Source organism: Eimeria maxima, genomic scaffold (genome assembly GCF_000499605.1).
Source record: "Eimeria maxima Weybridge genomic scaffold, Emw_scaff181, whole genome shotgun sequence".
NCBI lineage: Eukaryota > Apicomplexa > Conoidasida > Eucoccidiorida > Eimeriidae > Eimeria > Eimeria maxima.
Genome location: NW_013564721.1, coordinates 13,813 through 27,055, shown reverse-complemented (window position 1 = coordinate 27,055; position 13,243 = coordinate 13,813). Strand labels below are relative to the sequence as shown.

The 13,243-nt window shown below is 49.7% G+C and overlaps 1 protein-coding gene across 1 annotated transcript; it reads right to left on the bottom strand.

Annotated features, from left to right (window-relative positions):
• Positions 1-1,034: 1,034 nt before the first annotated feature.
• On the bottom strand, positions 1,035-4,475 carry EMWEY_00020040 (Protein Y77E11A.2, related; the record flags this gene model as incomplete). Its single annotated transcript, XM_013480322.1, has 5 exons — positions 1,035-1,203; positions 1,482-1,605; positions 1,839-1,940; positions 2,165-3,328; positions 3,473-4,475. The coding sequence occupies 5 exons, from the start codon at positions 4,473-4,475 to the stop codon at positions 1,035-1,037; spliced, it is 2,562 nt and encodes an 853-aa protein (XP_013335776.1).
• Between the last annotated feature and the right edge of the window lie 8,768 nt (positions 4,476-13,243).

Here is a 13,243-nt window from a genome sequence, read left to right as displayed (position 1 = left end):
GCTCATTTTCCCCCGCCTCATAGGTAAGGCAATAAAATACACACGAATATGCATATTTTTAATGGCAGAAGGGTCTTCCCTTTAGTGTCTACACCCCTGCAGCTGCTGTAGGTGGTACACCGCAGGCTCAGCGGCTTGCTGCTGCCACTGCAAACACGCCCTCTGTCTCGTGAGAGCATACAGTCTACGGATTTAACGTTTAGCCTTACGCATGGAGAGAAGCTCCTCAGCTAGGCATGTACAGCTATGAAGAGAAGAACAGCAGCATCCTCTCCCCCCCTTCATTAAGCCTACACGCTAACCAAATGCCCCACACCGCCATGGTGCATGCACACAGAATTGCGGCATTCCATTCCTGCTACAGTGTACGCACAACGCAGGGCATTGTAATGTGTGAGCGAAGCCTTTGTAACTAACGCAATCCCAGTGCTGCTGCACGAAGTACGCCCAAGTACCCCAAAACCCTCAGCCCCTGTGTAGGCGGAGGTCAGGGCTTAACAAGTTAAGTAGTTAAGGAGACCTGTTGAAACAAGGTGTACAGATCAGTGCTACTATGCCGGCCCGCAAGAATACTCTAAACCCCCAAAACCTATCAATAATGTAAAAACAAAAAGATCCAGTTTGCCACAAACCCTAAACCCTAGCTCTGTAAACACCAGGGACTGGCAAAGAATGCGCTTCGGGTTTGCAGCGTTTCTAAATTCAGGTGTAGATACACCTGGCGATGCGGCTGTTGACGTAGGTCAAAACGTGGGCATAGATGCACCTCTAAAAAAATGAGTTGAGCCTTCTAGCTCTTACCACATACATACGCATATACATTAGTGTACACATATGTTTATAACTGTACATATTTTGTATATACGCCTATACACATATGCACCACATGTACATAGAGGCAGATCGAGGGGCCCTCTAAAAGAGGCTCGCTTGAGCTGTCTTGCTTACTCGTTCACTATATTCTACTGTAGTCCTTCAACATACAATACGAACAAATATATAAACAACCTTTTTATGTATGCATATAATGCAAGCTATTGGACCGTCCAGAGGGCGTCGCTAGGGTGTACAGACAGCCGAATCTCCACCAGAGGAGGCAGCTGCAGCTGCACAAGACCGTCCAATGCCACAACAATTTCTCCTGCTAACGGCTTTACACGCACCTCCCGGCCCATCCCCATACTCCCCTCCCTAGAGAAAACCCTTCAACACATAAACAATCACCCAATACAACGCAGCAGCTGTGCATACACCTCACAAACATGCAGAAAAATGTCAGCCGACTCCAAACAAAGGCAATAACATACAAGCATACATAGAACACACTGTGTTTGTGAAGAATCGTGGTTTAAAAACACCAAACTTCTTGGCTATTCTGTATGTAAATAGCATTTTGTATGTGTGGCGCGTCTCGTGTACGTGCAGCTGCTGTTTCTTGTTGAAGCGTATATACAGCTGAAAAAAAACCATGTGCTGCCTACCTGTTGTGAATCGGTTCTCGCACAAGAAAACGCAACAGCAAGGCACCAGGGTCTAAGAGGAGATGGTGATTCGCTCCCAAGACAATCTGCTGCAGCTCTTCTTCCGTGAGGGGCCCCCAGCTCGCTGTACGCACACCGCATATAGCCTTACCCTTTTTGCCTCTGCAGTGCCTCTCTACAGAAGCTCCAGCGAAAGCATGCATGCATTTCCAGCGCTCCAACACATTCACAGTCTAACAAACACACCCAAGGGAAGATTGAGTTGATGCATAAGTAAAAAACTTCAGGGAAACATCTGCTGCATATACAATATATATATTCAGGCATACTGGTATGCTTAATCACTGCTACGCTTACCTTCAAGTTGGGGTCTCAGCTTCATCAGCTGTTCTGCAACAGCCTTCGCCTGCTCTTTGCCAATGGAGCCCATGTTGTAATTCCATGCACTCGATCCCGTTCCTGTACGTACACCTAAACATCGAAGTGTACATACACCCCATGCTGGAGGTTTCTGTTTATACACGTTAACATTACTCTGTGAATCGCAAAATTAGTCCAATCCTCATCATTAACATACACCTCAGCATTATTCCTATATACACCGCTTTATTAGACAACTCTCAACCCTTGGCTTGAGCACCAGCAGCAACCTCCTTCTCCTTCCTGTATAACCAACTGCCTACTGCTGTTGTTGCTGTTGTTGTTGCTGCTGCTGTCTGGGGGCCCTTGCTTGCCTGTGGATACGAGCACGCCGGAACTCTTGTGTCTTCTCGTTGTGCCGTCTACCCAAACATCAGCATAGAGGGTTTTAGCCACATTTGCTTCAGAGACAAAGACATCGTTAACTGACAAAAATGGTAGACACAACTCAACTATTTCCTCTCTCTGGGCAGCCTCCCCTTCTTCTCGCTGCCGCGCTGCTGCTGCATCAAACGTGAGGCCCTCAAAGCAAGGGCCACACACCTGAGCGACCCCCCTTCCTCCTGCTGAAGAGGGGGGAACCCTATTGCCCTCTGCCCAGACGGAAGATCCCCCTTCCTGTTTTAAAGGGCGGCCTTCAACGTGTCCTGTTTGGGGGGCCTTTATCACAGAATACTCGTCCCTCTCAGAGTCTGTGTGCTGCGAACCTGCAGCCAACGGACCCCTGGGGGGCCCTGCCTCCTGTGGGGTCCCCCCGTCGCTGCTCCTCCTACTGATATTCCCACGAAGACTACCACTAGAACGCCCCTCGCTGCTGCTGCTTCTGACTGTTGAGGCTGCAGGCCCATGGGGAGTAATAGCAGCGAGACATTCCATCACCTGCTGATGCATGCTTTGGTAGAAGCACAAAGTCAGTCGAATCCTCTGTCGAGCCACCAGACGAGCCCCCCCCTGCAGGAGATGCTGCAGCGTGCGGTGTACGTAAGCCTGTACATATGCTGCCTCCTCTGCCTCTTCAAGCGCCCCTACCTCCTCCGCTTGAGGCCCCCCAAGGCCCCCCTCCGCCGCACGTACTCCTAATAAGCTGCTCTGAGAGGAAGCAACCGCTGGGGGCCCCGGAGCTCGAGGGGTTTGGAAAACTAGGGGGGCCCCAACAGCAAGTGATCCCTGCTGGGGGTGCTGCTGTTGCTGCTGCTGCTCGTGCTGTTGTTGTTGCTGCGGCTGCTGTTGTTCCTGTTGCAATTCGTGTTGCTTCAGTTCATGGTGCTGCTTCTCCTGCTGCTGCACCTGTCTTGTAGGCTTGACGCAAAGCCTGCCTTCAGAGCGTAATGGGTCCGTGTTAAAGCCAAACAACCAGGGCCCCGCGAGGCCCCCAGGCATGTGGCCCGGGATTATTGAAGCAGCCTCCAGATATGTCCCGTCGCCTCCTGCAATTAACCCCAAACCCTCAACGCTAAACCCTAAACCCTAAACGATCAGTCACAAGCCCCAATAAGCGCTGAATTCCAAACTGCACCCCGCTAGCGCCAACTATAAATCGTAGCCCCAAACCGTAAACCGTAAACCCTCACCTGCTGAGATGATGGCGTCTGGAGGTAAGGCAACTGTCCCCGTGCGGGTTAAGCGTAGGCCCTGAACAGTTCTGGCTTCTATGCGAGTTACATGAAGGCCATATTCTTCTCTCAGCTGTCTGCACAGCTCTGCTGCTGCTCTCTGGTGCAGCAGGTGCGTGCGGTAGGCTGTGGGGAAGTCGCGAGCCAGTTCTGCTGCTGCTGCTGCTTCCGCTGCTGCTGCTGCTGCTTCGTACTCTCGACTCCCAGGCGTGTACAACGCGGCATCGGCCTGCCCCCTAGCCTCCTCCCCAGGTGCAGCAGCAGCGGCGGCTGCTGTAGTTGCTACCCCTCTTCCGTTTCCCCCGCCGCTATTGCTGCGGGAGAGGTGCTGCCGCTTCCAAGCTGCCATTCTCTCTGCCAGCGATACCTGGAAGCGTGTGACTTTATTTAACAACACGACTCGGCTTAGACGAAGTGAAGGGGGACACATATCGGGAAAACCTCCCACTTCCCCTTCCGCCTGCTGTTGCTCAGGCTGATGCTGCTTCGGCTCAGGCTGCCGGTGCTCTTGCTGCTGCAGGCACTGCTGGGATGCATTGTGCATGCACCGGTTTCCGTGCAGCGTTGGGGCGCCCTCTGGAGCCCTCCCGTGCAGTGGCTGCCGCTGAAGCAGTTCATGATTTCCTGAGGAGAGCAAAAGGCAGCGACGAAACTGGTGGTCCCCCATGGGGCCCCCCGACGTCTGTACCTTCTCCTTCGGGCTGCACCAATGCAACCAGGCAACCTCTGCGAACTCGGTAAGAGGAGAGATGCGCAGCGGGGTCACCCTAGCCACTGAGGAGCTGCGAGTTGAGGTGGACGTACAGTGGAGGGGAACGAAAAGTGTGTATGTGAAATGATGGAAACTTAGTTTCGAATTGAAGCCGTTTACGGCAGCTGCCCTGGTGCTTTGGGAACCCCTAGAGGCTTCAAGACCTGGGAACGGGGGCCTCCTAGTCGAGGGCCCCCGCCTGAACAGCATTCTCTGGTGTTTTCAGTGAAAAACGTTCCACGAGGGGGGTCTGGGCCCCCCAGAAATGATAGCGAGTCAAGGGCCCCCCTGCCCCCTAGATGAGCTGGGTGTCGTCGCTCTAGCCAGATACAAGGTAAACTGCACCTACTTGATGAAACAGAATTTCTTAAGTTAGCATTCAGGGGGGCCCCGAACTCAGAGAAGGCAGTTGCGGGGGCCCCCTGGGACAGGTCATGGAGTAGCAATGCAGCATAAAGACCACCCAACCGGAACGCCAGGGGTTGTGGGCGTTTCTAGGACTTGAGCCTATTCCTTCTGGAAATTCAGTGGCAAGTTCTTAATTCTGTTTTACTAAAATAGTATATTGTAGACCTTCTCTATAAGCAAATGCAACAGAAAGCCCCGGCTCAGGCGGCTCGGTCTCTGCACACTGCGTTGCCTTGGACCTGCTGCCGATGAACCCCTAAAGGAGACAGCAGGAATTACTGATAGACGTCTTCCTCTTTACTCCACTCAATATTTGAAGAGCGATAGGCTCGTAGGAATTGGAAGCCAGCTGTTCTTGCATGTGGTTGTATACTGTGTTCATGCTGCCGGAATGTGCTACTAAGCTGGTACTTGGACATACATGTATACAACATATATACACACATATGCATGCAGTGCAAATTGTTATATTTAATGTATGCAGAGGGTTGGTCGGGGGACAGCAGCTGTCCTTGGGCAGTCGCTCCCTCTCAGCTCTCTGTAATACTGGCTGCTTAGAAACACGCTTCCCAGTATATCTTAGTCCGTGCGATGGTCTGAAGTGGCCGCATGAACGCTTGCTTGGCCCAAATGGACAGGCAGTATTCACGCGGATGCCAAATTCCTCAGCGTCTGCTTACGGTGTCTACATACAGCCAATCAGTCTCGTTGTATATGCCTGTGGGGCTGTCCTGTACCTTGAATTGCAGCAAGGCTCGCTAGAATTCGTGGCAATCCACTTCCTCTCCTGCATTTCCAGGTCCTTCAGCCTCTGAGCTCATGCTGCCTGGATGGGAAGCGGTCAGCCACTGTAGGGGGACTCTCATCCTAGATATTTTGACTCCAGTGCACCTGACAGTAGGCCTCCGATAAGATTCAGGACCCCCGTTACAGCCATATGGCAGGCCCTGTAAGTATACTGTACGCGAAAGGAAGCCGTGGAAGCAGTTTTCAGATAACTTAACAACTGGCTAATGCTGTGTGGCCCATTTAAACAACTGGTAGTAAATGAGAGGTGCATCAAATACTGGAGAGCCGAAGCACGGTGCCAAGGTGTATCAGTAGAACCAGTAGGAAACTACGAGTACCAGCTGCAGCTAAGTCAGAAGCCGCTCGGCTCCTATGGAGGCAGCGACTGGGTGACCCTATCCACGCCCCGGGTGTAAACGCATATATTTCTGATTTCTACGGCTTACTAATTATTTCTGCAGTGATGCAAGCTTGTCAGTGAGTCGAATGAGATACTCGGAGTCTTATAGTGTGGAAAAATTCCTTCTTAACGTAAGATGATGAAGTTGGTGAGCATGGGCTCCTTTCCGTTCCACTGCTGCAACTACCAGAAATACAGTCAGGATGTTTACGATCGCATGATATGAACTTTAGAACCCACGGAAGTAAAGAAATCAAAGGGATAAATTGCAGCTAAGTGCGTCTGTCCATCTGCTGACTCAAATCTACCGGGCAAAAGACCTCGGGCTGAAGCGTGTTGAAGGAGAGGAGCATTATACGTGTGGCAAACCTTTTTATTGCAATTTCCATACAAAAGCGTCGTTGGGTCCCCAACAAGGTACTTAGACGGGGGTAAAACCGAAGATTCGCACAACGCAGTGCGTGAGTTGAACTGCTATACTAGTGAAATCCCGGTATAAAAAATAAACTGAAGTCCAACTGCAAGAGGCCGAATAGATGCCCAGGAAGTAATCAACTGCAAAGTTGATTCTCTGTACAACTGGAGGAGTAGGAGAAAAACGGCACAACTCCATTACTGCTGCTTGAATGGCGGGCGAGGTGGCATAGACACGCCTCACTTGCAAGTAGCAAGTAGTTGACGCCTTTGCCAGGTCAGCGGGCAGTCGGTGAACGTTACTCCTGTGGCAGGCCTATCATACCTCCACAGCTACACCATCTCGGGCTTTGTTGCCGGGGGCAAGAACGCTGCTTACTGGCAAGCACGTAGAATCCTATACCACGCTTTACGGCATCTAGCCAAACTATGAAGAAGAATCACATACTCATAAGAAATGGAATGAAACGGAGGCAGCTGAATTAGACTCAACGTCAGCAGTTGTGCTTGACTCGGTGCGTACGTGAGCTACTCCTTATGAAGAAGCTGCTCGCAGTTCTGCATTTTCGGTGACTCAGCCGTAGTCTGGCAAGGCTTATCAGCGGATGGTGCCCCAATTCTACTTAATACCTTTTCTGCATTGAATGCAGGGCCGTTTAGTGACCTTTGTTAACTGTACATTCGATGATCCCTGAGGATGTGGCCGAAGCAACCTCCCCAAATTTCACTGCATCCGGGATCGACTAAAAATAATTTCTGTATTAGAGGAGCTCTTAAGATTACACGAAAGGCAGGATCATTGCGACGTTTCTTCGTCATCGTCCTGCAGACACATACAAACACATCGGCGGAATAACTGTTCCATCAACAAAACAAGCCTACCTAACTGCACAGAGAGCATTCAGCTGCTAGCTACCGGGTCTGTACACGCCCAGCAGCTTGGTTTGATGCGAAGCCCTGTTGAAGCTTTCCTATTCATGAGAAGGGCAGCCAAGCAGCATTTCCACGCAGCATGGCAGAGACAGGCTGCATGCTCAAATTTGACGTCAATATTTTTGGAGCAAGTGCACAACCAGAGTGCTCCCGATAAATTCTCTGGAACGGCAGAAGCCCTAAAAGAGCAAAGAAAGGTGGCATGGCTGCCTGACCCGACGAAGGGTATAAAACACACATTAATGTGCATCTTTATCTTTCCCCTGCATAGGCATGCATGTGACATGTATAATGACAGGCTTATCAGCTGAGGCACATTGATACTGCAAACCTGTACACTAACTGTACACGACAGCACCGCACACAGGCGGAACATTGCGCCTCCCAAGGAATTTGAAACTTACCTCCTGTACAAAGAACGTACCGCGAGCCAGTCCAGCATGTGGTAACAGCCAGAGATGTTCTAATGTTCTCTTTCTGAAGAGCGCAAGGACTGAGCAGAGAGGCTGCTCCGAGCACGTGCCGTTGGATATGTCATGCACTTTCTGCAGATTGCAACTGGCTGAGAACAGCGGCAACAGTCTGGCCTGCTGAACAAAAGAACGCCAATGTCCCACTTAGAGCAACAAGCCTTACCGGAGGGATCAAGATAGGGGGTTAATATCTGCGTAAGATCCCACGCTCATTTATGTAAACTTTGCTGGGACTTCAACATCCTGTGCCTTCGGCAAAGATGCTAATGCATAACTCACTGCAACTTCCAATGTCTGTGTGGTGCTGCCGGTTTCCAGCTGTTGCCTTACGGGTGGCAGGAAAGAGGAAGCACTCTTTCCGGGGGGCCAGTTCTTTCGGAGATGCACACTACAGTGCACGTATAGGGACTTCGCACTCACCTTCTGTGGCGAGTAATCTACTGCAATGTATGACAGTGTGCCCCTGCATGTCTGTATATGCACTCTGCTTCGAGGCAACCCTCATGTAGGGAGAAAGCTCAGAAGGCCAAGACCCGTACACACTAACGGGTCGCCGGCCATAATACTGGACACATTGGGGGTTAAAGCCAAAATGTAGTTTTTACACAAGCCACCCCGTCAAGCCTAACCACAGAACAATGGCGTTGCCATTCTCGTCAAACCCAACGCCGCACATTGAGTTTTCTCATTCGCGAAATACTAAGAAAGCCGCGACTTTCCTGTGGGTTGTAGTTTGCTTGGATTCGGCAAAAGCAGTCGTGACAATGGATTCGCAAGGTCAAGTGGAAACAATTGAGTGGTGGCTGGCAATGGACGCTCAGCTGGTTCGTTGGATACGTAGAAGAGACTAGTGCCCAGTCATGCAAAAATGCCTATGTGCCCTGTAGAAAAAGATTAGGACGGCATTGCCACACAGTGGTCAATTACGTTTTCCAGGCCCCAGATTGTAGCAATATCCTCCCTCTTCTCATTTGCATGTAGGAGAGACGATATAATATACTCCGGTAGCAAACTATTAGTTCCAGTCACCGAGGGACGGTAAATAGGATACAGCCCGCGGACATAGGAACCACTTCCAAGGGCTTAGCCGCACACGTTTCGATGGATTAGGCGGCAAGCTGTGAACTGTTGTGAGCACCTAGCAGTCACACCTAACAAGCGCACCGGTTACTCCCACCACAATGTACCATTCTATTGACCGCTTATTTCCGTTTACTCATTCCTTAGATAATGTTTAGTGAAAAGGCTTCCGTTTCGTTGTTACGACGCCGCAGTCGTAAAATGCGGCATACAGATTTTTGGATCACTGATGATTACCACTTCAACGGATTTGAGTGCAATCCACCCCTTAATGCTTTGCTGTCAAAAAAGATGACAAAATGGGGACTGATTGGGAGGAGTGTTCTTTGTTGCTATCCTGTGCTTCGGCGCCTCCGCCAGCATTCCCGTAAGCATAGCACGGACTTTCTGTGGACAGTGGAAGACTGGATATATTGAGTGGACATTTTGAGGACACTCAAACGGTATGTGTCAGCAGCGATGAGCTCACATGAGCAGCATTTGCAACACTTGCTGTTCGGAGTACATGCACTACCTTCATCGCATTTCAGTGGAAAACGCTGGAGCTGCATCCGGCTGGGCACTCAAGTATCAGCCAACAGTCAATTAGTGGTCTGAATACCAAACCACTATTCACAGCACCTGTACGTCTGCCTTGTAAATGACTGTAGCGATCCTCCTTAGCGTCTAGCCGTAACCCGTTAAACGGAGCCAGCATCTCCACCTCAAGCGTGCACAGAAGGATAGCAACGGGCGCAAATTCGTAGCGGGCGCAGATACTGCGATTAATACGTATGATACTAATTAGTTCATGCACCATCTACAGTTGAACGCCAATTCCAGGAATGCTCTACTGCGTCCACAAAATCCGTTGCTGAGACTGACTGCAAGCGTTCTGGACTGTGGAACCCCATTACACTTGCACGCAGTCCTACGCTTGCGGAACTTACACCGCATGGTAGAGAACAAATGGTATATGCCTTGTATAGTAGAAAAAAATAGACATACGTTGGTTTGGTGGAGGATGTTGAAAATATTGCAGCCATGTTGTGCAACCGCGTTTTATAGGGATGTCATGCATTTGCTACGTTAAGTATTTGCCGAAATGTGCAGCTCTCGAGAAATGGCTATGGATTGTGATGGCATTTACAGGCTTTTTGCAACACGAAGCCAAGCATGCCTCCAGCCGTTAGGCCAACGCCACACTGGTAAAATTGATCAGTGCGCTACTGGAGGGTCGATCGCCCTGACCCTTGCTGAACCCTAGGTACGACAAGCTGGATATTTTCGTGTGCTCTGCAAGCAAGGTGATAACAGCTCGCGCTATTGACCTCTGTACGTACTATCTGTAGATTACGTAGGAGAGGGAATCGTTGTTACTTCCTTTTGAACTCAGACTTTGCCAGCTGGTGTGAACCCTTACCACCGGACAGCAAGTTTCCGGTACTTGTGCGCCTAGCTATTAAGCACACGCTACATACCAAAACACAAGATGAGTGATCGCACGCATTCTAGTTATGTTTGATGGTGCCATTGTTCGCCTGGCAGTCATTACCCAGCACATGGAAGCCTGCGTGGTAGCTTGGACGAGCGTGTCAACAGTTGTACAGATTTTCAAAATTCGTTTCGGCTTACTCGTGTATGCACGCACCGTGCTGCGACCAACAGAAACGAGAAATACACCTTTCCTGGCGTATTAACAAGTTGTTGCGTTAACCTCAGCACGTGCAGTTTGCACCACCTTAGGCTTCCACTGTGGAATGTACACCAATGCCAATAACTGGTAAGTTCCTGCCTTCCCAGAAAGGCTTGGGTAGGGTAAGTAGCCTGCAAAACAAAATAGTCCAAGGGTAAGCCTGGACTCACGAGGGTGATATGGCAACCGATTTGGAAAGAGACATACAGCACCGCTGTCAATGTGCTGTATGGAGAGCGAAGAACCCAAGAGTACGCGAGCAATGCGGTTTTCTGACAAGACAGTATCTATGCTTCTCCGGGTATCTAGTCTGCAAAGCCCCCATTTTGGGTGAATGACTCATCAATGGAAAACAAAAAACTGCCGGGGAATGGAAATGCACTTTAAGCTGTAGCGGAATTGAGGAGCACATCTGCCAGTGACACAGGTGCCGCCTGCCGTAGCATTACAACGGGCCCTGCCTCGTTGTAGCTGAGCTGTGGGATGCCTGTAGAGGAATACTGTAGCTTCAACTATCAATATGGTATAATCTGGCAGAACGCCCATGTAGACCAAACACTCACTTTCTGGTAAGAGCAGTACTCCGACGATCTAACTCTGGCTAGTGAACCATAACGAAAAACCATCATTCTCAAACTAGTCGTCACCATAGGAAGCGGAAACGGTAATTCCCTTTTCCATAGACTTCCACCACGCCAGCCAGTAAAATAGCGCGTACAGCCTACGGAAGTCAAAACGGTAAGACATGCTCCGGAGACGATGAACCTTGGAGTTTTGTTGAGCATGCAAATGCACAATGGCTGCCTGCATATAGAGCGACTCAAGTATCTCGGCATTCAAATGTCGAGAGTGGTATTTTACCCGCAGGTTTTGCTTACCGTTTGTACTTCTCAATGCCAAAAATGCTTTGTATTTGATAAACGGATAGCAACTCGCTTGATCGTAATCCAATTTGGCATTTTTGGCGTATACAGACAGGCCACACACTACAGAGGTAGCAAAACAGAGTTACCCTCAGTATGCATCCAGTAGGCAACGGAATAAAGGGGCGCACTTCCTTTGGGGAGTCGACTCGAAGAAGCGCTGAGACCGAATGCTTCTAACAGTTCTGTGTGCCTCTGCCCGCAGCCCACAATGCAATGACCACGCAACTCTCTGCTTGTGCGCAAACAGATGGCTTACTACCTTTAGCAAGCGATACTGTAAGACTGATACGCGTCATTTAATGCAGAGGAGAGAACAGCCGTAAGTGAGAATGGCAGCAATGTCAAAGAGACCAGTTCCCAGCTTCGCAGTGGTTGTTCACACTGCGTGCCACTAAACCCAAAGCTCACAGCCTGTGTAGCGCAGTGAAATAAAAGAGCACTCAAGTCAGTCTGTGCACGTTTGGTGTTTTGGAAGGGCACAGACATGTTTCCAATGCTGTAGCTGTCCGCATCGATGTGCCGATGGACGATACTTGCGCGACGTTTCTGGGCCTTCGTCACCGTAGCGAAAAAGGAATATGGCTCATGATCGTTCACTGTTTTGCGCTGCAATACCAATTGCTCACAGGCCCTTGATTCATGTTTATGCGTGCCCGACTTCATCCTGTCAGTTGGCTGGCGAGCAAGCAACTGTACAATTAACCACCGAATACTGCCTCCCCTAATTGATAAACGTTTCTGTGCCTCGGGTATAGCCATGCACCTTTCACATCTACATGCCAGATTGGCCTTGAGCCTCGGCAGTGCAATGAATAGAAGCATGGCGTATGATGAGCAGAGGTTCGCAATGTGATGGAGAAACGCAGCACGAAATAATTGAAGCAGCAGTGCAGGCGGAAGTACAGAATGCTTTTGTCGCGGCGTGAAGAGACCTCCTTTCAATAAGCACACGGCGGGTCTGAAGGCGGCACTCTGGAGACATTTGGATGGCTGGCGTATGTTTGGCGCCCACCTCAGGTGCGACTATCCTCCAAGAATTGTCTATACGACCTGTGATCCTGGGTTCTGCTTCAGCGTATCAATACACGGATTTGGATTAATAGGCTGGAAGCTTTGGCATATATCGGTTTTTCTAAATCTTCGCAAGTTAAATACCCACTTCCTGCACACCGTCCAGATCACAAAATGCTCTATTCGATTTTTACCTTTTCCAGAAAGCTGCGAGTGTCCTAGCGCTTAAAGCGATTCCGCCGGCATCAACCTAGATGTTTTAATGAACCTAGTGGCAGGCCGACGGAAATTATGTATCGTGATGATTTGATGGAACACTGAATACAAACAATGGCAAGGGGTTTGACTACATTTGGTTCAAAAACTCATATTCAATTCAAGCGTCCAAATATTCCTTGAACAATCGCTGCTGTGCCAGATAGACAAGCACCAACCTTGAATAACACTGCTTGCATACACACGACATTTCAAAGCAATTAATCCTATCTATCTCCAAGGATGCCTACCCCGGTCTATGCCACAATAAACGAAAATAGGTTAGTGTTCAAGTGCATGCCTTGTTATTCATACTTACGTTCGGTATTCTATCCACTTGCAGTCCTTTGCCAAAATGCGGGATAATCTACTATGGGCTTTTTAACCCACTATGTGTAGAGATGACGCTTGTACGAGCCAATAGCACTGCTCAGCTGTACGTATGGTGCATGGACATGGGGGTGGACCCATGTAAATAATCTTCGAATTGCAGGAGAATATGGGAGGCTGAATAACATTCGTGCCGTGTGAATCTTTGAAGTTTCCTTGGCAAAACAAATTGATTGTTCGCCAATCCCACTTAGTAGCGTGATGCGTCGAATGGTAGGCGTGTT